At 43.5% G+C, this 27,150-nt stretch overlaps 1 protein-coding gene across 2 annotated transcripts in view; it reads left to right on the plus strand.

Annotated features, from left to right (window-relative positions):
* Nucleotides 1-27,150, plus strand: part of LOC117457704 (nck-associated protein 5-like) — a 159,140-nt gene that overhangs the window by 6,707 nt on the left and 125,283 nt on the right. The window contains exon 2 of one of the 2 annotated variants that reach the window (XM_034097914.1): nucleotides 4,052-4,154. In XM_034097914.1, coding sequence (XP_033953805.1) covers nucleotides 4,052-4,154 — 103 coding nt within the window. Of the gene's footprint in view, nucleotides 1-4,051; nucleotides 4,155-15,301; nucleotides 15,509-27,150 lie in introns of those variants that run through there. The other variant, XM_034097923.2, reaches the window with a different exon arrangement.

The following is a 27,150-nucleotide window of genomic DNA, read 5'->3' on the forward strand; positions in this document are numbered from 1 at the left end:
GGTTTAAATGGTGACCTGGGTATTTAAGGGGAATTTGTATCTGAGGACAGAATTGACTCCATGCATACCTCCAAATTCGTCAGGTCTCTGACCCTGAAGTGTCCATCAACCGACCTTTGACCCTGTGCTCCCCAATGAGGAAATGGTGTGCTTACTCCGTGCACCACCACAGTGTCTCTAAAACTCTTTTGTAAAGGAGTAGTATGCGTGAAGTGAAGAGTTTATCTTCCGCTGTGGCCTCAGTCAGACCAGGTCGGACTGGTTCCCAGCACTGTTTGGAGAGGCCTAGGAAAACAAAAGGGTCTGGGGACGGGTTGGAGGGTGGGATGCCTGGGTGACGCCGAGAGCAAGCAGCGGGATTTATCTCTGTGGATTCAATTTCAAGAGAGAGCATTGTAATGGAAAGAAATGGGAGGGAAAGGATTTAAAGGTGTCCTATCATGAAAAAAAAAATCACTTTTTAATGTCTTTTATACATAAACATGTGTCCCCGGTGTCAGGGAACTCACAAAGTGTCAGAAAACAAAACCCTCTCTCTTTTCCTCCGTACCCAAATCTTTAAAACAAATAATATTTTACCAATAAACAAGATCAACAAATATGTTGGAGCGCACTTCCAAAACCATACTAAACATATATTATTAATATGATCAATAAAAATAAATTAGACCAAAATAAATTAGATCAAATATGATGCAGTGCACGGTCACAACCTACTGAAAACTCCTTAACATATAGCCAACATTTTGGTAAAACATATTCAACATATTCCACTCAGTTAAACGTTGAAGGCTGGCCAACCGTCATGGTCCAGAAGTAACAGGAAATAAATGTTGAACTACAATTTAAGACCAAATAAAAATGTTTAGGCCACCATGGCAAATGCTGATAGGGCTGCTCATGTCATCTCTTAAAGATGTGTTGCTAGAAACACCAGCCTGTTTACATGGTCTGGTTTCAGTGATGAGCGCAGGCAGGTGACAAGCCACCTGTACTGAAGACCCTCAGCCACGCCCCGACACATGGGGTGACGCCGGCCAATCACAAAGCTTTGATGCGTTCAAGTGCATTATTCTGGCACAGGAAGATTATGTTACAGGACATTAACAATAAAACAGAATATTGTTGTTCTATTTTTAGACACATCTCGCGATCGACTGGTTGAGCACCCCTCGGCTAGACCATAGGTCTGTTGTGGTAGCAAAGTAGTCAGCTGAAGCCACATCTCTCTCCACTTCCCCACGGCATTTGTCATGTAGTGCAGGCAGCGCAGACCTGCTGAAATAATATAGACGGCATCGCGTAACGCTTGTCCAACGTGTTGACAAGTTGCTTGAAGCCCTGGTTGCTAACAGTGCTAACTGGGCACATATCTTTAGCGATGTGAAATGTAATGGCAAAGTACTTGCAAATAGTGGAAATAGTTGTACCCTTCTTTTTAACGAGTTGCTGCTCTTGTTCTGACATCTTCGCTCGCGCTGAACATTCACAACACATGTCACTCCCACGTGGCCGAGTGGGCTTTTAGGGAGGGGCGAAAGCGCACCCAGCAAAATAATCGTATTTTGTCAATTATGCTGTTTTCATAATCGTCGCAAGCCATAATCGTAATCGCGATTAAAATACGATTAATTGCACAGCCCTACCCGCAAGAGAAAAAGCATTTGAGCTCCATACTGTTTCAGAAATAATCCTTAATGTGGTTTTGAACATGATATGGCGTTTAATCACGGCAGCATTTAGCTGTATTTTTTTTTTTTAAAGCTACAGACCCAGAATCAGCCCTTCTCTAACAGGGCTGAAATAGAGGGATATGAGGGATGTCTAAAATGCATGATCTGTTTGGTATTTTGAGCAAAACACATCATAGATATGTTTTTTAATATATCTTAGACTCATAATATTTGCCTAAAAAAAGCATTATAGGAGGTCTTTAAAGAGCCTGTGACACGGTTTTCCCCCATCATCCAAACCCATCAATTTGAGTAAATATTGTCCCCTTGAAAACCGTTACTGAACTGATTTTGGATATTTGTACTTTGATAACCATTAATCTGCCCTTCAATGTTGACAATTTTCTGGATCTTCTCGGGGATTCTTCAAGTCCCGCCAAATGATGGGTGACGTCATTGCGGGCACAGCGCTCCTGTTGCATCGTCCAGGATCCCAGCATCTGCATGTCAACCTTTATATATATATATATATATATATATATATACAGTCAGATGTAAACGCACGACGGCGCACACAGCAGCAAGCTCAGACAGCGATGACAGGTTAATGTTGAACGTGTCTGAGAGCTCATATGAGGCTGAAGGATCGGTTTATGTTGTATCTGTTAGAAGTTTAGGAATGAGGTGCGTCAATATGGGCGATCATACGGTCATGTAGCCAGTGGTGGAATGGGACTACAAATCATCCCGGGACTCTCGACCGGCCCACTTCGGTACCGCTAGTAAATTGTCAACGGGGGGAGTGGGGGATGTCAGGGGCGGCGGGTGCTGGAGATAGTAAATGTAAATATGTGTGTCACTGCATCCTGGTAAAATACAAATATAATGTATAATGTCTGTGTCTTTGACTTTAGCGCTGCTAGCCACCTGTGCCCTGTACCACGAAGCCAGTTCAACAGACCCTGGATATGTTTGAGTGTTTCGTCAACATAATGGGTTGCTTAAAATAATACTTCTGCATACAGTATGTGACACTGTGAGTGTTGCACGGCCAGATACGGCTCAGCTGACTCAGATAAGGAAATATATGATATATTATGATATTATATGATCGATGATCTGATTGATGATGTAATATGAATGATAAGTGCGACACGTCGGCGTCTTCTCTGCATACGGCAGTTTAAACTGTATTTCCTTTATCCTGTAATATGACTTGAGAGATTTAAACTCCGCACACTGAGTTAATCTCTTTTCTATAGACGCCGGAGGCGGGCAGCGTCAAGTAAAAGAAGTTATTTAGCCTTCCCAAACCTGAGCCTCACGCGCCGCCTATGGGGGATGTGCTAGTTACTTATCCGACCGGCCCACTTCGGTACCGGCCCATCGGGATTCGTCGCGATGGCCAGTCCGCCACTGCACCCAGCCCACGTAAACTGTCAACGGGGGGAGCCTCGCTGCAGGGAAACGGTGGACCTAGTGTCCCGATCGGAGTGGGAATAATAATAATAATCCGTGCATTTTATCCATTAATTTCCCCAACATTGTGGTAAAAAAACCACACGTTTAATCCACGTTGGTGTACTACAACTACAAAAAGCATCGGTTTGTTTTCTCATCAGGAAATGCAGACCGGCTCAAACAAACGATTTTTAATCATCATCCTCACGATCATTTAATGTATCATATGTTCGCCGAATTGACATGAAAGCACTAATAAATGTAGTTTCATCCACTTGAGTTTACAACTACAAAAATAATCGATTTGTTTTTATATCACATCCGACGGGAGGAAATTCAGCAGCTCTCACTCCCGATTTGTAATCCTAATGTAATCATCATCTTCACCACGATCATTTATGTTTATGTCGCCGAATTGACATGAAAGCACTGACAAATATGAATATACTGTAGTCAACTTCATTAAAACCTGTGCCTAATCTCAGTAATTCACCATTTCTACGCATGACAACACACGTTTGGCTCTCGAAGCGTTCCCGCATTGACGTCACTTCCGGCTTCCCCCAAAACTTCAAAATGAGTGAAGGAATTTCCCCGCGATGTTCGAAATTATTGATATTTAACGGAACGGTATCGCTTTTTCTTTTTAAACTGACGGATCGGGATGACTAGTAGCCCAATATTTCATTGCACAACAGTTGTTGGGATGCTGTCACAGGCTCTTTAAATTGATGGCAGGAGAAGACTGTCACTTTGTCTGAAACTGCTGCCACTGCTACTCGGCTTGGACTCTGATCTCCTTTTTAAAAGGTGAAAGCCCTCTGCTAACAGCGGAAACGTGACCTACCGGACATGAGGTGTTCCTTGTTGACTTTCTCCCTCTCTCCCTCTCTCCTCCCATTTCCCCCTCCCTTCAGGGCTTCGCAGGTGTGTGGATCGCTGCAGGGCGGAGGGACCATGAACAGACACCTGGAGAGGAGGGAGCAGTTAAAGAGATTGTCTGTTGATAGCAACCTACCGGTAAGTCAATCCAGACACGCGGACGGTTAGATTGGTCACTTAGTCAGGAAGCAGACATCTGGGAATGTCCTCGTTCTGCCTCGAAAAAGCTATTGCTGAGCTATTAATCCACAGAAGGAAATGTTTGGGAGTCTTTACGTTTTTCTATCAGAATAACATTGTGGTATTTTGTGGTCTATTAATAATGTCTGTGTGACGATGCTTTCATTGCTGTGGTTGGTCTGGAATGCAATATATCTTTGTATATTGTAACTTACACTGCCTAAGTATTTACTCCGCGTTTAGATTTGTTCTCATCTTCTGGGAATGAAAAGGGCTTCACTTCCTGTGTTCAAGTAAATCTGTCCCAGGAAACATCCACTTAGGATGAGTGTTTAGAGGAGAAAGATGATATAATCAGAGTGAAGATGAATTACATTTGTATCCTATCAATGAGACAAGTAAATGGACATTTATAAAAATACCACGGACAGCATGAGCTTCAACCATTAGGATTAAAATGAAAGTACACACACACACACACACGCACACGCACACGCACACGCACACGCGCACACGCACACACACGTCAAGCAACCCAGAGAATAAACAGCCTCCCACGAGTGTTTGCGAAACCCGCCGTGGCTGCCGGTGATTGACAGCCTTATCTTTATGCCAGGGCGAATCACAGGAGTGGAAACTTGTTTTGGCCCCGGGTTAACTGAAGGTGAATCTGCTTCCAAGTAGCCTCTTTGGAATGTCAAGTGCAGTCCTATAGTGGCTGCTGTGTTGCGTCTACATGGCAGTGAAGAAGCTGGATTTCTGCCCTCAGTGCATACAGTCACTGTGCAGGAAATAATAAATCAGTCTTAAAATAGCATGTTGGTATAGGAAATGCTCAAGACACATTTGTTGCAGATTAAATGGCAACTGTTGAAGAATGTAATCTCTCATGGTGGCTAATTAGAAGGCTGGTTTGCAATAAGACCATGCAATGATGAGCTGCATTTCCATGTTGTTTATGGGGCAGTTTGTTGCATAGGTCACTGCCAGTGAGGCTTTAATGAAGCTGAACGATGTCAACATACTTTATTGACTTGACCTGACCTATCCTAACCCACTGCTGACATGCAGAGAGCCACAGTGATTAAGGCAAAACCCCCGTATACCACGAAACTAAAGCTTGAATAGCCATCCCCACACAATCCACAGAACATTAAACTGTATCTGCTTATGATGGTGATGCTTCCTTTGATTTGGACACAAACTGCCAATCATTTGTTACTCAAACAAAGACACGAGAGTGAATCTAGAAGCAGCGATGCACTTGAGCCCTCTTGGTGAGACAAGACACTTATTTATAATTCATCCGCAGTGGTTTGTAAATGAGTAACTTAATGTGACACAGAGGACGATTATTATTGTTTTGTACCGTTTCTTATCCAACAGCTGTGATTCCTAAAGGCTTTTCCGAGCGCTATCACTATCATTAATAGTTATTGGTTGATATGAGCTTTACTGTGCCTTTTTAATAGCTTTAATTGAACACACAGCGACCTGATTTACTGTGAGGGGAGTTAAAGTAGGTCATATTTGTGTTATGGGTTTATGACTCAACGTGCTCAGTCCACTCCACTGTCCATGCATGCATTATTCCCTTCCTCTTCTCTTGAACACTCATTCTCATGTTTCTGCTTTCATAACTCGTATTATCTGTTTCCCGTCTTTTGTACATTATCCGTTGCCTCTTTCCGAACCACTCTTTCCTCCCCCAATGACTTGTTCTCACTTGGGGCAGCAGGAGCATTTGGTGCTGGGTTGTTTTAATAGTGGGACATGAGGAAGCCCGCAGCATTTTGGTAAAGGTCCAGCATGGATCTGGTGGCAGTGTGCAGATTGGATTCCATGGCATGGGCAACCATGACAAGAGAAGGCTGCTTCTGATTGGTGTTGCCAATACAACGTTGAAGTCCTCTGGTTAATTGATGCTCTTTTTCTGTGTCCGTAAAGGCAAGAATATCCCTTCCATATTGGATAGTTGAGTTTCATTTCATCAAATGAAGCTTTAAATCATGCTGAATCAATGAGATTATTATTATTGAAACCATTGTGGCTGAGATTTGTTTATTGTGAATCTTTAAAGACATGCAAATTGTGTGTTTTCTGGTTTTTGTCCATGCTATAATTTGTTTGTCAAAGAGCCTTTGTACAGCAGCAATTCACTAATGTCGTGTTGGCGCCATTAGTATGAGGCCACTGAGTTTGTCTCTAAACTCAAACATGGCTCTTTATCCGTCCCCTGCTGATGGGGGCAGGGGGGGGGGGGGGCGGACATGATGTCTCTGGCCCTTGTGGCTCTGCTGGCCCTGGCACAGATAAACCTACTAAGTACTGTAAACACTCCTTTTCCTGGGAGGATATGAGCCTTCGATACATTTATTTGTTCAGGCATCTGAGAAAACACAAGAGGCCGTCTCTGACATTCCGTCAGACGACAGGCATGTTCTGCTTTTCCCCTGCGTCACCTGTGAACCAGTTTTTGGCCAACAATGCATTTGACATAACATGGTGTAAGACCTCCACTGATGACCCTCTGTGATCGAGCATTTTGACACGGGTCAGAGTGCTGCTCTCAATTTGTGTCAGTGTTGCGGTATATTACTCCATGTAATGGTTGGCCTTCTTTTTCCATGATGAACAAGAAGGACGTTCCACCAGGGACGCCCCTGACAGATTCTCACTTCACACTAGCACTCAAAAGTCGAGACAAAATACCATATGTCAGTTAAGGACCAGGTGAAATATTTCCGTCTGCTTCTTTGGATGGATTACATAGCCTCGTTCCATACGAAGCTTCTATCAATTGTCTTTGGGTCATTTGGTGAACACAGGGTTAGTATGTCAGTCAGGACCGCCACCTCACTCGTGCATAATGCATTGAGCCGGCATATGTTTCCTCTATGTATGCAGGCGAGGTTAGAGGGAAGCTTTTGGTACAAAGCTGCTCTAAAAGCTCCAGGCTTCATTCAAAATAATTGAATTTATGTCGTTGTGTAAATGTCTTGTATTTGACGCGAGTGTGGCCTTTGCACTTAAGTGAAGTGGACCCTTAGTCAGCATTACCGGCGTTGTATTGATGTGTTTTACGGGCTCCTGTAGCGGCATGGGTTAGCATCAGGTGACACATCTTAGCTCAGCATTGGCCCATTGTAGCAGCAGATGCAGTAACTGGGGCACCATTTACATTACATAACATCTGTGTTGCTGGGCTGATTCTGAGCCTATTTATTTTTATCATTTGATGCCCGCCTGCGGATGAGTCTTCGTCATGCAGGGTGCACGGTGAGCCCGATGGCCGCCAATGGTCTGTGAGCTGTTGCTAGCTGCTGCCAGCCAGCTTTAACTAGGTCATGGCAGAAGCTCTGTCAGAGGTCCATCCTATAGAGAAGAGGCCATCATTGGGGTTTAGTTCAAACAATCATTGGACGACATTTACAACCATGGTTTATCCACCGACAAACTCAAATCCTCATGATTGAGAAAGGAGTATAAGCTGTGAGGTAAAGGAGTCAGAAGCGTTCTTTTATTCGAGTAACGGATTACATGTAACGGGATTACGTAATCAGGATACAAAAGAAAAGTAACGAATCAGGTTGCTGTTACATTTAAAAAAAAAAAAACTAAAAAAAAAACTGGGATTACTTTCAAGATTACAATGTATCAATAAAGATCAGTTTATTATAGGTAGACGCATACTGCCTGCATTTTCTTTTTGGTTTTCATTTACATTTATTCTTCTTCTTTTTTTTTTTTTTATATCTTTTATTCATGCAGTGGATGGACACCTGATTTAATAAAACAAAAATACAGTAGCTTTTAATTCATATATTGAACTAAAACACTTTTCGTTAAGTCTACCATTCTGTTGGTCTAGCCAAAATGTGAGAGGAATTAAATATCATCTTTTCTGAGGTCACACGGTTCTGTTGTCTTACATAATGCAAGTAAAAACATCTAATAACACATTTATTTGATTTGCATATTAGGTAATCCAGAGTAACGGAAAGTATTCAGATTACATATATTGTGATACTCAGATTAGGTTACTGATCTAACTAGTAATTGTAACAAATTACATTTTTAAAGTTTCCCTCTGACCCTGGTTATTTTACAGAAAAATAAACATTAACAGCAGCCAGAGTTTGTGCTCTAACTAGTAGGAATGTGAAGAAAATAATGTACACAGCGCTTTAAACCAAGCCCATTTTCACATCTAAACACACCTGGCCTTACTGTCAGGTCGTGTTTTTGGAAAGCTTGGCGATGTACGAACGTCCTCGATCCAAACTGAGATGAAAGACATTTCGAATCCGGCTAAACGGCACGTCTGAAGAGGTGTGTAATCACCTGAAGGCATTGGAACAACATTGGGGCTCGGTGATTGCTGGTTGGAGTGGGTATGATGAGTGTCCTGTCACTCACTCAGACCAAACTGGATGCTCCATCATCGGCACAATTGCTGCCCTCTTCATCTCTGTCTTTTTGCTTTGTCTGGGTCCGCCTGTAGCAAATTCCTCATGCATCTAACAAAGGAGTCACACGAGATGTGGTGTCTAATGCATTTCCTCAAACTGTGAAGAAACACTCAAGGATGCTGTGAGAGTCATCCTTGTTTCTCCTTGTTTCTCTTCCACACCCTGCCATCATGTATTTATGCAGCAGTGCAATCATGCTCAGAGATAATTGATAACAAAAGGCTAAATTGGAAACACTCTGCAGGGGAGGGTTAATAATCAAGGGGTCCACATTACTGATTAAACGCTGGCTGCATAGCTGTGAGTCGTATTGAATAACCAGCATGTGGTAGTGCTTTCCTGTTTATCTCCAAAGTATTTGGGTTTAGCTAAATCCCCCTGGCTTTTGTCAAGCCTCCTCCTCGTATAAAGTGTTTTACGTGCTGATTTGTTGCCATGCTGTTATATCAGGCTGCAACTTGTTTCACTGGCCCACTGGCAATACAATTGTCCAAGAAACAAGCTCCACAACAGACAAATTAGTTTGGTTTATGCTAAATTTAAGTGCAAATGAATTAAATGGAAAGCCAGCATGGAGTCCACTTGGCAAAGTTGGACACAGCCCATTACAGCTGGTTGTTACAATGCAGAATAAAGACATACAACTTAGCAGGGGAGCAGCAGGCTCTTGGAGCTGGATGGGCAGAAAATGCTTCGCCTAATCTGATTGGCTCCCGCATCGTCAGGCAGACAAATGGTGGGGTTTGATATTATTACTGAGCAGCTCAAACTAATTGAGTGTAATTATACAGTAGAAATCCACCGACAATGCCCGCCTCGGCGCGGGCCCCCGTTCTCACGCCATGAGTATTATAGGATGCCAGGCTCAGGGGACGAGTGCCCCCCCCCGAGCTCATTTGCTGTGGCCGCCTGATTCCTGAGGAACTGCTGTAAAGTGTGGTTCTGAAGCCGAGGCTGATTGGACAATATGGGTGGGAGCTGGTTACATAACAATATTTAGGCCCAATTCCAAACCGCCCCCTACACACTAACCTGCTGCACTACCTGACCGCCTCAAAGCTGTGTGTGTCCGTCATGAAACAAGCTGTTTAAAAACAGTTCAGTGCAAACGGTAACTGATAAACTGCCAAACAAGAGACATTTAATATCGGCATACAGATGTTAACAACTTCATGGTTACCTCGTATTGTTTTTTACTTATGTTAAGTCTAGAAAACGGTAAAAGTTTTTCTACGTTTACAGGGACTGTTGCAAAAACTAAGCAGCTTATAAACATCGGATTTGATAACAAAAATATGTCTCCGAGAACTCTCACACTTCATATGGAGTGTTTTTAAATGAAGTTTCTCAGCAGGGGTGTACCAGCCTCCAGCCCAGCTCCCTCACTGTGCAGGTGGCATACCACACATACCTGGGATCAGCGCGTGGGTAGCCACGGGGCCGCAGGGTGTGGGAATCCAGCAAACTCTGGGACACTCACTGACTCAGAGGAGAGAAGAAGTGACGCTCGTCTCATGGGAACCGTCTCCTCCTTCATGCTTTTCCCTAGACTCCGCTCTAAACCTGACGGCTTCCCCGTATCCAGCCGCACGCTAAGACTAAGCAGCCTCCCTTCCCTTGTCAAATTGCTTTAATAATTGTTGTGGCTGTTTTGATATGAGTCACTCGTCTATTTTTCCAACCTCCAAGTAATGAGATTTGGCAGTCCCCTGCTAAAACCTAGGCCGTGTTTTATTAGGGCAATTAAATCATATTTTATGGATCTCGGCATCACGCAGTTAAAAAAAGAGGCATTTGAACAACATGATGTCAGAAATGTTGTTGAGTGTAGTAATGTTCAGTTGAGTAAAGCAAAGGATTATCACATGTAGCTCCGGGTGATATCGAGCCAAGCAGTGCAGCTGCCAATGACATACTGATGTGTGCTAATGTGCACACAATTCTCTGACCCATGTCGAAAGTTGCGTGTACGTCGCATGCCTTAGTAATAGTGATGCATACATTGCACATGTGCCTGCTGAACATAGGTTGATGTTCACTGTTATCGCTAGTGACTAAGGGTTTATCGCTTCTCTTTTAGTCAAAGACACTTTAATAGTCCGTTGGAGAATCCCATAGGAAGCTTTTGGGTCTGCTCCAAAGTGTCTGAGGAGGGTTTCCCTTTGAAGTTAGAAGGACTCTGTTTCTGCTTTATGTGTGTCCACTCTCGCTCGGAGCTTTGTGCCAGTCCTTTCCCCCTGCCAATGAGCCCGTCCTTTGTGCCCTTTTGAGTTCGGGGGCGATTCTTCCAATCATGATGAAGATCAAAGTTGAAACCGTTACTGCGTGCGGTCAGAGTCACATGCGTCGTTCGGCGCTTTGCACCAATCTCTATTCACCCTGTGGTTACCCCTCAGAAGGAAGAGCCCGATGCCAGAGACGGGCCTTTTTGAGAAGGCCTGATGAGAAGTGAGTCCTCTTATCTGCCAGCGTTATCACCTCACAGCATCAAACACTTATGTCCTCACATTCACTCAAGTGCAAACATATCAAGATAAGAGTCACACATTAAAGGGGTGCAGTTCAGCTACATTAGGAGATGAAGGTCAAACATGACTGGTTATATATCAAAAGCTTTGATTATATACTGACCAAATCACGCTAGAAAGTGTGTTCGGATGTCCTCACTTTCCCCGAGGCAGTTACAACGGAAACCTTGTAACAACAATAGTGTGTTTCCCCAGTTAATGACAAAGCTAAGCTAGCAAGTGTGTGAAAACAAGCCATCTCTCCTACTGATGGTGTAAAAACACCAGGGTTTCGGGTTCACTGCGTTGAAATAGAGGCCTGTCTCAGTTGAGAAACTTGAAACCAAAACACAGGAGTTCATCCCAGGGTGTGGAAGCTCCATCTCCAGGGACGTTTGTTTATCAGATGAGGCGCCATCACTGGATCCAACGTTGGCAACGCAGGTTTGGGTTTGAAGGCAACACTGTCCGCTAACGGGATTGGACGTGCAGATTAAGACCCCAGTGAAAAGGAGGAGGCAGAAAGAGAAGGAGGGGATGCGTCTGTCAGCGGCTCAGGGATGCACACCACCTCACCTGGCAGCTGTGCGGGGGGGCCTCCTGGCAGACTAGGGGTGGGCGTGAGAGGCAGAAGGTGGTGCGGTGGTGGTTAGCATGTCCTGTCTGTTCTTCGGCACAGTGGACGCCCTGTGATCACATCCTCCTCATCAGCCTCCCAGCCAAACCCTCAGCTGGGATCTGAGAGAGCTCTTTCATGCTCGCTTTCTAAAACCAGAGTTACAAATGTGGGGGGGGGACCAAGGTTTTCATATACTGTTTTTTAAATGCAAAATTCACTTTTTTATGTCTTTTATACATAAATATGTGTCCCCGGTGTCAGGGAACTCACAAAATGTCAGAAAACAAAACCCTCTCTCTTTCCCTCCGTACCCAAATCCCTAAAAACGGGGGAACAACGGATCTGATCCAGATTTGCGTCCGATATGACGTAATATCTGAAATGTGGGCTGGCTTTACGCCCATGGCCCAATCAGACACGTTACTATCAGAAACAATGCGCGACGTGTTTTGGACGTAATATGGTCTTTGTTTACATTAGCAAGCATCGCTAACACTCAGAGCTAACCTGTACTGGAGAGAATGTGTTTTTAAAAGCAGGAAATAAAAGGAACTCACCTTGTGGTAACCCGCAAGAGAAAAAGCATTTGAGCTCCATACTGTTTCAGATATAATCCTTGATGTGGTTTGGAACATGATATGGCGTTTAATCACTGCAGCATTTAGCTGTATCACTGTAGAATTCTCCTGTAGCTCTTTTTAAAGCTACAGACCCAGATTCAGCCCTTCTCTAACAGGGCTGAAATAGAGGGATATAAGGGATGTCTAACATGCATTAACTGTTTGGTATTTTGAGCAAAACACATCATAGACATGTTTTTTATATATTTGTATATATCTGAGACCCGTAATATATGTCTACAAATAACGTAATAGGAGCCCTTTTAAAGTTGAGAAACAAAATCGTTTTCAGGCCCAAACGATGGATCACATGACTAGTTTTATGTGAAAGGGTTTGCTTGTGCAAAGCCACAGATAATTATCACCCCGTTTTGCAGTTTCCCCTCAGCCTCTTCTACAGACTCTGTGTTGGTTGGTGGTCTCGGAAGTCCCACAACGATCCCACAATCGCTCACGAAATATGTACATGTTTCCACATTAGCTCCAACCACTGAGTAAATACATACAGCAACCACTTTGAAACGTACATTTGATATATGGCTCCACATACGTGCTCAAGGCCCCTCCTGTTTGTTTTGAATGGGGTTGATTGAGTGTGTCTGTATGCAGATGCGTGCTTACATTCACAGAATATGCCATTGACCTTGTGTCTGAGTCCTGAAATAGGGTTATTACCACCCGTGTGCATGCCCGAGGACACTGACTCTTTATAAGGGCAACATGGATGCTTTCCGGGGTAATTTAGACTGGCTTTGCTCGTGTGGTGGGTTTCCTACCAGGTGTTCACATAGAGGCGGTGCTTCCTCGCACCTGGTGACCTCTTTGTTTTTAAAGGGCGAGAGGTTAAACTCAAATGGTTGGGGGGGGGGGGGGTTGAACCTGTTTTATTTTTGCTCAGCACATTCCTGCAGACATTGCTTTGGAATTTCAGCTCCTTGTAATTTGCAAATAGTTGCATTTAACTTGACAAATTATGTAAATGATTTGTGTGGTTTTACGGCCATTCCAAACCACAACGATTGCCCTTAATTTGTTACATTATATTTATATTATTCTATCATTATTCTTATTGAGGCTTTGACAAATGCACCATTTTATCTGATAAGGATGCAAAGTAGTCAGTCGTCTAATCTAGATGAAATGTTCTGGCCACCCAAGACCAAATCATTACCCGGGTATTAGTGTCATGATGCCTTCTCCCTGACGAGGAAGCATCCATACATCACCAAAGGATGCATTATTAACATCTCAGTCTTTCTTTGTGTTTGCTCATTGAAGTGATGGAATGTTCATTATGTCTTCTGCATATGGGTTGACTGCCATTTCATAATGGTTACACTGGTTTGATTTGCACATGACTGGTGGGAGTAACGCCAATCCAACACTTCATCTTCTAACTAATAATGAAAGCACGCTTTGCTGGCACAAAAGACGTCAAAGGCACCTTTCCATTGAATGAAGTCTAATGACTAAGAAGAACCTGCTTTGATGAAAAACAATTAGTCACTTCAGGAATGCTTACAGGACAGGGCGTGGATTTTACACCTGCATTATCTCCTCTCACACTTTAACGACTGGGAAGCGACTGCGTGTGAGTTAATAAATTCCTCAACGCGGCTTGCCCAGGCACCTGCTGACTAGAGATGTCCCGATCACGTGATCGGTGATCGGAGCCGATCACGTGATTTTCAAAGGATCGGAATCGGGAGAAAAAAATCGGGGATCGGGATTTTTTTTTTTTTTTTAATAAAATATTTTTATTCTTTTATTTAATGTTAAAAAAAACAAAAATGACCATGTTCGCGTCTTAAAGTCATCCTGAGGACTTAGTTTTGGTTTAAAATTACACAACATCATGTATGTGTTGCTTTCTTTGGGCTTGTTTTCATAGACCTGGTTGCTTATTTCTCTGAAAGCTGGCAACAGAGTGGGCGCAGTGTCTAATAGTAGCAGTAAGCTAACGAGAGGCTACGTTCAGCTGGTGACTCGGGAGTCGGGACAGAGAAAATGTCAGGAGTTTGGAAGTATTATAAAATTGAAAGCGGTGTAACAGCCAGATGCAATGTTTGCAAGGCAGAGGTTCCGCGTGGTGGAAAGAACAGAGCTACTTTCAACACGACCAATCTAATACGCTACCTGAGAAACAAACACCAACAACAACACGACGAGTACACAGCGGCCACTCAGGTAACGGCACTGAAGCAACCGACACTTTCAGAGACGTTGCATTCATTTCCTGGATAACACCTTGTTCAGCCCTCCCACCTTCATCCCCAAATTGACCCACTTGACAAGTCTATTGACCAGTACAAGGTAGTTGGACCAAGACCCCCTGCCCCCCTCTCTTTTCTTGTCAGAGCTCCAGAGTCACACGGCATTTTAGTCAAACTGTGAGACGGGAAAAAATACTCCTTAGGCAAATGTCAAGGAACCCTTTCATTGTCTGTTTGATACTCCCGTCGCTCTGCCAGTCAGCTGCGCGCACACACACACACACCCCCCCCCCCCCCCCCCCCTACCTTTTGGCTGCCAAGTCTGTCTTTACATTACCATAGAGTGGCAGCAGCAGTTAGTATTGCTAACGCGGCCAGAGTTCATCCTGACTGAGTGTGAGTTTTGGACAGCAGTCTCGAGAAACAGCCTGAATCGGCCTCCTTGACATGTGTTAATGTTTTATATCTTCACACGCGTGCACAAATAGCAGCCAGTCACCGCTTCACACAAACACATGGAAACACACGCTTCTCCTGGGCAGCAGACCACAGCAGGTCGTGCCCAGGTGATTTAATCCGACCCGACTCCTCTGGTTAAATATTGACGAGCTGATGTGGCCTTGCTGAGGGAAAGAGGAGAATTCAGACGAGGCTTTTTACCCTGCCAAGGCTGCACGATTGCCTTGCGGCATCATCAGTCCCACTCACACACAAGCACACATGCACACATGCACACAGGCAGCAGCTGAGACTCAGGGCAGAAGTGGAGAACGAAGCGGAAGAAGAGGAGGAAAGGCGAGCGAAGCGGACGCGGGATGAGCCAGTTTGTGGACCACGGCATCGTGAGGATCTGGAACGTTCCCCTGCTGGAGCTGCTGGCGGTGAGTTGGGGTCCATACTTCCCCCCCCCCCCCCCCCATCCCTTCAAGCCCCTCCATCCGTCTAGGTGGTATCTGGGGCAGGAGGCAGGCTGTCTGGAGCTGAAGAAGTAGGTCTGACTGGGCTGATAATCAGGCTAACATCCTGCCCTCCCGTCCTCCCAAATATAATACCACCTACATCGCGATTGCCCCAGACAGGAATCACCCAGGGAGAAGGGTGCAGGGCAAAGGGGGGAGGGGGGATAGGGTTGACGAAAGGGAAAGTTAAAATGTATCGGGTCCAAGTTAGTTTTTAGTGTGGGTATGCAGATTTGCTGGTACTGAAATGTGAGGATTTTCTGTTTTGCGTCTCTTTTTTTAAATGAAATGTCTTGCTAGACAAAACAAGTGCATTTCAAAGACTAAATTATCAATCGATTCATGAAAAAACAGATGTTTTCTATTCATAAGGACTGTGAAGTGCAAGTTAGTTTTGAACGTGGGTATGCAGTATTTACTATTCAATTGTTTTGTATATTATGCTGAAACATTGCCAATTTTAAGATTTGTTGGTTGTACCGACTGAAACGTGAGGATTTGCTGTTTGGCGTCTCTTTTTTAACTAGCTGTTCTGCGTCTCTTAGATTAAACGTTTTGGTTTTTGAAACTTTCCTGGAGAATACGAGTGCATTTCATAGACTAGATGATCAATAAATTCATGAAAAAAACTCGTATTTTTTCTATTCATATGGACAAAGGTATACCAGTTCGTTTTTAATGTGGGTATGCAGTATTTACGATTCCTTTTTTTGTATATTATGCCAATTTTAAGATTTGTTGGTTGTACCTACTGAAACCTGAGGATTTGATTTTTGGCATCTCTTTTTTTAACTTGCTGTTTTGCGTCCCTCGGATTAAATGTTTTAGTTTTTGACAGTTTCCTGGAGAATACGAGTTCATTCTAGAGACTAGATGATCAATCAAAAAACTGATATTTTCCCCATCTATAGAGACATTTATCATATAGTGGCAGCCATGGCTTTGATTTCTAAACCGTCCCAGTGTGTATTTGTGCATTGTATGGGAATGTAGGACTTCTTGACTGCTCTGCATAGTGTAGCGATCGCACCATGTTCCATATGTAGGTCACTAGCCGACAAGCTGCGACTATCACTAATTACATCCGAGAATCGAGATGGCTTCACATTTTCAGAAACATCTCCAGAAGGTCTGAATCAGGGGACCTGCCTGCCATCTGCACGTATGGTGGAGATGGATTGTGACATTTGACAGTTTTACTAGGTTGCGTAATGAGCAGTATGTATGTGTTAATATGTGTGTGTACACTGGGCGCCACTTGAATGTGTAGCAACAGTCAGATCTAAAAATAGAGGATGGCTTTGACTGCTTTTGTCTTTTTTGGAGCGAGTAAATGCTTATTGGATTGCCAAGAAAAAAGGATTTGTGTTCTTCTGGAGACACAGCAAAAAAAAGCAAATGGATTATTTCAGGAGTTATGTCTTCTTCATTCTTTATTTTCCCCTCCACTCTCCAAAATGTCTCTGTCCTTCTTTCCTTTCACTTCTAAGTTATTGAGCCAGAGGTGTTTTGTGGAAATCCAGGGGTTCTTAGCCTCTGCCACCGCATGGACGCAATTATGCAGACAAATGTCTCCGCCGAGCTCTGAGGCTCCATATATCCTTTATCTAATTACATTAACAGGAGCTGGATAGTGACTAATGGCTCGTGGAGGAGAGGGGGGGGGGGGGGAGGTGGGGGACACACACAACGAGAAGCTGGAGAAGCTGGAGAGGATGCATGATTGCATTTTTCCATCTTATTTCACCCTCGCTTCTCCTGTGCCCAGATCACTCCCTGAGCTCCGTTTTAGAAATCTCCCCCACACACACACACACACACACACACACACACACACACACACACACACACACACACACACACACACACACACACACACACACACACACACACACACACACACACACACACACACACACACACACACACACACACACACACACACACACACACACACACACACACACACACACACACACACACACACACACACACACACACACACACACACACACACACACACACACACACACACACACACACACACACACACACACACACACACACACACACACACACACACACACACACACACACACACACACACACACACACACACACACACACACACACACACACTCTATTTTTCCATTTTTTTTATTCCAGCATGAAAGACTTATAAGTAGCTACAAATCTTTCTGTTTTTCTTTCTGGCTGTAATGGACTTTTGGCATGAATGCTGGCATTATGGCTGATGTTCTGCACTGCCCATCATATTTGTGTGTCAAGGTACACTCACACTAAATAAAACTTTGAAAGTGCCCACAAGAGATTCCCTCCCGCTAACATTTCTTTTATTGGGAAATAAATGAAAGCGGTATGTGCAATGAGTAAAGTCTGTAAAATCCAGTGCCCTTTCTTCCAAAGTCTTTTTTAGGAGAATACGGGAGTTTTTTTCATGCACTACCCATTAGCTAATAGGTGCATAATCCAAAGCATGCCATTTGATTTTAGAGTGATTCAGTTCCTTCAGGGCAACCATTATGGTTCCCATGCTTTTTAATATCAACTTGCAGTCAAGACATGCCATCTCACCGTGGTGTTGAAGGGCGATGTTTTGAACGTTTGAAGTCAGCAACAGGACATTAGTGTTACGATCACATGTAAAAAGGTAGCACCCAAAAGCAGACTACAAAAAGGTAAAAGGTCTATAAACAAAAAGCGAGCTTTATTAAACAAAAGCTGATCAACAAAAACATATCGAGGATTAGGGATGGGTATCATTAAGGTTTTAACGGTACTACTACTTTTATCGATACAGCTTATCGGTCCAGTCTTTTAACGGTACTCTTATTGGTTCTTTTGGAGAAAAAAAAAAGGTAAACTAACTAAACAAATTGTGAACAAAACTAACATTGCTTTTTATTTAAATTAAATACATAATATTTCACATCAAAAGAAACAACAATGTTTTAACAAATCCTATTAAATAATCTGACTCGAGAGGGGACTTGAGAGAGGACTAGAGAGGGGACTCGAGAGGGGACTTGAGAGAGGACTAGAGAGGGGACTCGAGAAGAGACACAGGGTGCTGGCGTCGGCCGGTACGCCGACAGGACACGGGGAGCTGGCGTCGGCCGGAGAGCCGTCAGGAGACGAGGGGCTGGAGTCGGCCGGAGAGCCGTCAGGAGACGAGGGGCTGGAGTCGGCCGGTACGCTGACATGACACGAGGAGCTGGTGTCGGTCGGAGAGCCGGCAGGAGACGAGGGGCTGGAGTCGGCCGGTACGCTGACATGACACGAGGAGCTGGCGTCGGCCGGAGAGCCAGTACTGGAGGCGAAACTGGAGTCGGGACCATGGCTACTGGCGCCGCAACTGGGGCTGGAACCATCGCTGCTGGGGCCAGAACTGGGGCTGGAACCATGGCTGTGTGGGCCTGTACTGGAGCCCAAAGCATGGCTTCTGGGGCTCGGGCTGCTAGCCTGGACTTGCGACTCCTTCTCTTAGGAGCCTTTTGGAGGCTCAGTGGACCTCCAAAAGCCAGACGAGTACCCGAGAACGGCTCCTGGACAGGAGCAGGAAATGGGGAAGAAGCAGGGGTTGACTCCAGGCGGAACACACCGAGACGTATGGTGTCAGGTTGGGAATTGGGAGGCAGGGGGCTAGCATGCCTGGGGCTAGCAGGCCGGGAATCACATGTCGAGAGGAAGTCCAAAATCCAGTCAGGTAAGAACTTCACCAAACATGGCTCCTCTGTTGCCAACCGGTGCGCCTCTACCAGAGCAGCCTCCTTCTGCTGAACACTGGATCCCTTCCACCAATCAGCAAGCCAATCAAAAGGTAAAATTAAGTAATTCCACCTCAAATGGATCATCTGCTGGGTCCATTTCTGGCCGGTTCATTCTGTTACGATCACGTGGAAAAAGGTAGGACCCAAAAGCAGACTACAAAAAGGTAAAACGTCTATAAACAAAAAGCGAGCTTTATTAAACAAAAGCTGATGGCGAGGATATACAGTGGGGCAAAAGTATTTAGTCAGCCACCAATTGTGCAAGTTCTCCCACTTAAAAAGACGAGAGGCCTGTAATTTTCATCCTAGGTACACTTCAACCATGAGAGACAGAATGGGGAGAAAGAATCCAGGAAATCACATTGTAGGATTTTTTATGAATTAATTGGTAAATTCCTCTGTAAAATAAGTATTTGGTCACCTACAAACACGATGTCTGGCTCTCACAGACCTGTAACTTCTTCTTTAAGAGCCTCCTCTGTCCTCCACTTGTTAACTGTATTAATGGCACCTGTTTGAACTCGTTATCAGTATAAAAGACACCTGTCCACAACCTCAAACAGTCACACTCCAAACTCCACTATGGCCAAGACCAAAGAGCTGTCAAAGGACACCAGAAACACAATGGTAGACCTGCACCATGCTGGGAAGACTGCATCTGCAATAGGTAAGCAGCTTGGTGTGAAGAAATCAACTGTGGGAGCAATTATTAGAAAATGGAAGACATACAAGACCACTGATAATCTCCCTCGATCTGGGGCTCCACGCAAGATCTCACCCCGTGGGGTCTAAATGATCACAAGAACGGTGAGCAAAAATCCCAGAACCACACGGGGGGACCGAGTCAATGACCTGCAGAGAGCTGGGACCAAAGTAACAAAGGCTACCATCAGTAACACATTACGCCGTCAGGGACTCAAATCCTGCAGTGCCAGACGTGTCCCCCTGCTTAAGCCAGTACATATCCAGGCCAGTCTGAAGTTTGCTAGAGAGCATTTAGATGATCCAGAAGAGGATTGGGAGAATGTCATGTGGTCAGATGAAACCAAAATAGAACTTTTTGGTAAAAACTCAACTAGACGTGTTTGGAGGAGAAAGAAGGCTGAGTTGCATCCAAAGAACACCATACCTACTGTGAAACATGGGCGTGGAAACATCATGCTTTGGGGCTGTGTTTCTGCAAAGGGACCAGGACGACTGATCCGTGTAAAGGAAAGAATGAATGGGGCCATGTATCATGAGATTTTGAGTGACAACCTCCTTCCATCAGCAAGGGCATTGAAGATGAAACATGGCTGGGTCTTTCAGCATGACAATGATCCCAAACACACCGCCCGGGCAACGAAGGAGTGGCTTCGTAAGAAGCATTTTAAGGTCCTGGAGTGGCCTAGCCAGTCTCCAGATCTCAACCCCATAGAAAATCTTTGGAGGGAGTTGAAAGTCCATGTTGCCCAGCGACAGCCCCAAAACATCACTGCTCTAGAGGAGATCTGCATGGAGGAATGGGCCAACATACCAGCAACAGTGTGTGAAAACCTTGTGAAGACTTACAGAAAACGTTTGACCTCTGTCATTGCCAACAAAGGGTATATAACAAAGTATTGAGATTAAGTTTTGTTATTGACCAAATACTTATTTTCCACCATCATTTGCAAATAAATTCTTTAAAAATCAGACAATGTGATTTTCTGGATTTTTTTTTTTTTCTCATTTTGTCTCTCATAGTTGAGGCATACCTAGGATGAAAATTACAGGCCTCTCTCATCTTTTTAAGTGGGAGAACTTGCACAATTGGTGGCTGACTAAATACTTTTTTGCCCCACTGTATATGAGTAACACGAGGAAGATAACATACCAAAAACGATCGTGACCAACATGAAGGGAGACAGGAGAAACAAACAATGAACCGACAGGGGCTCACAGGAAGAGACAAGACTAAATACAGGGAGGGCTTTTTAGCGGGCTAGATCTCCATGGTAACTTATGTTGTGCGGCTAACCTGCCCCGGAGCAGGTTAGGTTGCAGGCTAAGAGATCAACTCAGTGAAAGCACTGCCTGCTGACCAATCAGAGCTCAGTGTGCGGAGTTTAAAGCGATCAAGTCAAATTACAGGAGAATATAGATAGGAAAATACAGAAAAACTGCCGTTACAGGAAAGACGGCTGGCAAAATGATTCATAAGCATCTGAAATGTCAACTTACTGAGTGTCAGTTCTATGGAAAACAAGAGTGATTGACACCCCTTGCTTTCTGTTTATGCTGTTGTGCAACATTGCAACGCACACAAAGGAAGAGATTAGCTGGAACACATTAGCACTAATGATAGATGGTAGCTTGAAAACATTAAAGCTCTGGAGAAACATTTCTCTCTGTGAAGTTTGATTGGCATCCTAAGTCATACATGATTGATGTTTGCCTCATTTATTCGTACTGAACAAACCCTTTATCCAACCATCCCTCATTATAAAAAGGATTGTTTTTGTTTTTAATTAGTGCAACGTCAGCGATGTCTGCCTGTCAGTCAGTCCTGCTTTTTCCAGTAGTGCGTGAATAAGGCAGGTGTCAGTGGTTTCCTGTTTTTCCCTAAGAGGTTTGCAGCGGGACCTACAGGAGCTCAGCAGTCTGCTGGCTCACATTACTTTATGCTAATATCCCCCAGCTGCAACCTGCACCACCCTCTGCCTCTCTCACACACACACACACGCACGCACGCACGCACACACACACGCACAAGCCCCCGGGACAGTCATGGGAGGGCCGTAAAAAAAGGAAGCTGAGATGATTAATTAACTCTGCCCTCATTTTGATACTGCCTTATTGGCTTTCAACAGCCTGAAAATTCAGCTTCAGAGATTTGCATGGATTATCTTTCCACCAAAACACACGCACACACGTCACGCACACACTTCCAGAATATTGAGGTCATGTTGTTGCTCATGCTACGGTGAATGTGCAACATTGGTTTCTGGGCAGGTTGTGTGGCTCAGCGGCAGTGTTGGGACAAGTACTCAGATCCTTTACTTAAGTAAAAGTACAAATACTTTGGTCTTATAATACTACATTACAAGTAGAAGTCCTGATTTTGAAATGACACTTAGTCTACTGCACGTAGAAAAGCATCAAATTAACAAAAAGTAAGTCTGTTCAATGGCCCATTTCTGAATAATATAAAGTATTAAGTACTTGTTATGCAGAATGGATATTTTCACAGTTGTTTATTATTTTATCCTATCTTTATACATGTAAGAGCATTTTAGTGATTAGTTTATCTATGTGGAACACATTTAGATACTTGAAACACTGTGTAGATTAGTACTACACATCATGCGTTTGTATATGTTCAAAGTAACTGACTGTTTAATTAAATGTAAAAAGTACAATGTTTACCTCTAAAATGTAGCGGATTAGAAGTGTAAAGTAGCTCCAAATGGAAATAGTGAAGTAAAGAACAAATGTGTTACAAAAGTACTTGAGTGAATGTTCTTAGTTACTTTCCAACGCTGCTCAGCACACAGTGAGGTGTCGGCGTTTGTCAGATGTTGGTTTTCCGCTAAAGACAAATGAGCAGCTCTTCCAGCTGACGGATGGATTGGCCTAAGAGTGAATGTAATTTGGTGATGTAAAGTTGTTGATTTGGATTTAATGACGTACAGGTTCAAACACATATTGCTCCATCCTCATCACTTTCCCAGCACTAACAATAAATCACACATTTTTATGATGGCGCTCTTCCGTAGAAAATGAGATTTATTTGAGCAGAGTAGTCTGGGTGGCATCAGTATGCGAGACCTCCTTTACCAGCTGCTAACTCCTACAGTGTCCAAAAACAGGACTTTTGTTGAAGTGCTCAAAATGTATATTATGTAAAATAAATTGCATTTTTTTTTTAGATTACATCAGAATCAGAAACGGGTTTATAACCAGGTAGGTTGACACGTACGAGGAATTTGACTTGGTGTCGTGGTGTCTACATAAAAGTAAATCAAAAAATCAAAAAAAACACAGATAGCAAACTATTTTAAGAACACTATAATAACATTACAAGAAAACAATATAGTATATAAAAGTAAATGAAGCAGTCATTTACATTGAAAGAGAATGCAATAAAATATACTACATTGCACAAACGATTCCTCTGTCCCCAGTGTAATATGTAATCTGGGTGTGCTTATGTGTGCATTCATGTGGGATCAGTAGTGGTTGTCCACGTGGAAGTAAATATATATGCTGGGTGAGTGTGTCCTTCCATGTGGTCTCCTCAAATGGGTTTTTTGTGTGTGTGTGTGTGTGTGTGTGTGCGTGTGCGCGCGCAGTGGCCGGGTCCTGACCGAGGGTCCTCTGGCCCCCTGTGCTTCTTCCCTTGATGACAGCCTCACTGCAGCTTTAAAGGGCCTGTCAGCTCCCTTCAGCACAGCTAGACACAATACAATAGTGCTCCTGTATATTGTCTATACACTGGGGAACAGCCTGCAGCACAGCTGTCTTTCATTTTTCCCCCCCATCTTTGTTTTAAACTCTGTTTGCTTTCTGTCCTGTTCCCTCTCACAGTGTGCACACATCATCCTCTCCCTCCAAACAAAGCATCACCTGCCTGGCTGTGTGATGCGTCACAGGGTGGGAAGGGAAAGCCTGCAGACTCATTTGGAACTTAGTGTGTCATGATGGGTTCCTATTTTACCCAAAGGGCAATTTTACTCATCTGATGCGAAAGTGTTTTGAACTTGTTTAATTGGTTCTTGCAACATTGGTTTCTGGGCAGGTTGTGTGGCTCAGCACCAGTGTTGGGAGATGTACTCGGATCCTTTACTTAATTAAAGTACAAATACTTTGGTCTTATAATTCTTATAGTCCTGATATCAAAAACGAATTTAGAAAGTAGAAAAGCATCAAAATATGCTAAATAAGTCCAAAAAGTACTCTTTTTGGCCCATTTCTGAATAAGTACTCAAGTATTTTATGCTAAATGTACCTCAAGTAAGTACTTACATACATTTGTTATGCAGAATGGATCTTTTCACAGTATTTTATTATTATTTTATCCTATCTTTATACACTTAAGAGCATTTTAGTGGTTAGTTTATCTATGTGGAACACATTTAGATACGCGAAACACTGTGTAGATTAGTACTACATATCATGTGTTTGTATATGTACAAAGTAACTGACTGTTTAATTAAATGTAGAGGGGTAAAAAGTACAATGTCAAAACAAAGGATCACCTGCCTGGCTGCGTGATGTGATGTGTCACAGGGTGGGAAGCCTGAGGGAAAGCCTGCTGGATCATCTGGAACGTACTGTGTCCTGATGGGTTCTAATTTGATGCCAAAGTGTTTGAACTTGTTTCACACTTTTTTCGTGTTATTTTGGGAGGCAGAGTTTGTGTTGCCTCCGTCCTTTCTGGTCTGTGTTGGGGCTGCTTTGAACTCTGTCTGACATATTTTAAAGGCCCCCTAGTATACTCTTTTTCATCAATATATAGGTCTTGGATATATACAAACATGTCTCTGAAGTGTTTGGCTCCAAACACCAAACAGATCATGGCAGCATCCCATAATCCCCTCTGTTTCAGCCCTGTTTCCAAAGTGCTGATTCTCTGTCTGTTACTTTAGATGAAAATTAGGAGCCCCTCCCCACGCCCCTTATTTATTTAGTATTCCATAACTTAATAACAGAGATGCTCAAACTAAAGTGGAGACATGGCAGACATCCTACAAAGAAGCGGGACAGTGAAGTGTTCTCCGGAGAGAGGGCGGCCCCGTTGAGAGGATGTTTAATAGGAGCAGATGGAAAGACCCAGAAAGACAGAAGCACAATAACAAGTATATGTAGGTGTTTTTTTGTAAATAACCGACGGTGTCAAGAGGAAGTAAAGTCCCTCCCATGAGAAAACTCCAAGTCCATTTTCCAAAATCCGATACAGTAGCCTATAATAAATATAATATATATAATATGTAACATGTGTAATCACACACTTAGCGATATAGTATAGATAATAAAAACGTAGGCCTACCTGGTTTAAAACACTTTTGTGGTCATGCTTTGGAATGAGTTAACACTGAAACAAGTTCTTAATTCAAAATGTAGGGGCAAATACATATAAGAAGAAGGAGAAGAAGAAGAAGTAAAATAAGTAGTAGTAGAAGAAGAGTGAAGCTGGTGTGTTTCCCGCAGCGAGACACTACAATACTAATTGTGGGCTCATCTGTTGATTCGACCACAACAGAAAGAAAAAGAAAACTCTCACTCTCTCTAGAGGGGCAGGTCAGCCAAAAAGGGAAAACGGGCCGTTGCCCGGGCAACATTAGCCCGTACCTGTGCACGTCCCTGCCTTGGTTGGTTATTGGCAAATGGTTACACAAGACAAAAAATCGTTATGACATCATAAAGTGGCCAAAATCGGACCCTTCTCATTCTCAGACAGGTTTTTATATAAATGGATCAGGACAAAAAGAGAGCAAATGTTTTATCCTGAAACTTCCAGAATCTCTTTACACATAGTTATGTATAAAATACATTAACAATTTGATTTAGCATAATAGGTGACCTTTAAGGAAAACAACCAGTGTTTATTTTCTTAGTATGAGCAATTCCCTGCAATGTTCTCCACAACATCCTGCGCAACAAAAGCTGAGAGATCTGCAGTGTGTTGTATGATAATAAGGTGTTGTCTGCAGGGAACCTGATTTTCTCTGACATGGCTAATGCGCTCCGTCAGAAGCATTTGCGGCTGACGCTAGCCTGGTCTCCACTTTGAGTACAGTACAACTCCCCACATCCTCCTGCCGGCTACACTTACACCCAGTCTGGCAGTCAGGAGGCAGCGACCTTCATACCACTCCCACTATTTGAGGAGTCTGTCGTGGCCGATAGGTAGAAAGTGTTGGGTAGCAGTCGAATTGTCCAAAAATCAGCTCCTATCGTCTTTTCCTATCCACCATTCCTTGACTTCTATGTGAAACGTCACAGGGTTAAGGAATAGTGGATAGGAGAATTCCAAAGGACTTAGGATAAGAGACTGCGGTGTTTTGAGAATCCGACTGTATTTATTATGAACTTGTTAGGCCTTAACATCTATCACTGTGTATATCATCATTCAAACGTGTCTTAAGAAGTTTAAGAAACCCCACACAGCTCAGTAAACACTTTGAGACTTTATTTGGTAATTTCAGTAAAACGTTCATATTTCTTGATTATTATAGTGTTGGACATTCAACACAAAGCAAGTTACCACATAAGTTGTAAAATGCTTAATAAGTACCATAACCTTCTTGATATAATATCTCTGTCATAATCGGTTGGTTCCGTGAACGGCCGAATGTTGTGTGCAAGGCATTGTGGGGCAGCATTTTCTCCTCTCCTTTCATAAAGGAAGGTCCAGTGTTTCCTAAGCTAAAGGAGGTTGTAAAGGACGTTTCAAACCTCCTTTCCTATCATCTAGAGAATTCTAACGGCTCTTATCATGGCTGCCACTGAGGTACTTCCGGGTCATTTCACTCAGTTAGGAAGGTTCCTCACGCTCATCATAACAAGGCCACTGACGACGCATTATCTCAAATGCCAAGTATCAAGGGGTGCAGAGCCATTACTAAGATTAGAAGGAAATTGATGCAGGAGCTGTTTGACGGTTTGCCATTATAAAGAGTCAGCGGCTGGAAGATTGGCCATTTATGCAGATCCAATTATACAAAAGTCCTTTTGGTTTCGTCCTTCTCCGGCCAACTGGCAACGATCTAAAACTACATCTGATTTCAAGAGTCCAAATTGCATTTTTGC

The sequence above is a fragment of the Pseudochaenichthys georgianus genome, chromosome 2, assembly GCF_902827115.2.
Source record: "Pseudochaenichthys georgianus chromosome 2, fPseGeo1.2, whole genome shotgun sequence".
NCBI lineage: Eukaryota > Metazoa > Chordata > Actinopteri > Perciformes > Channichthyidae > Pseudochaenichthys > Pseudochaenichthys georgianus.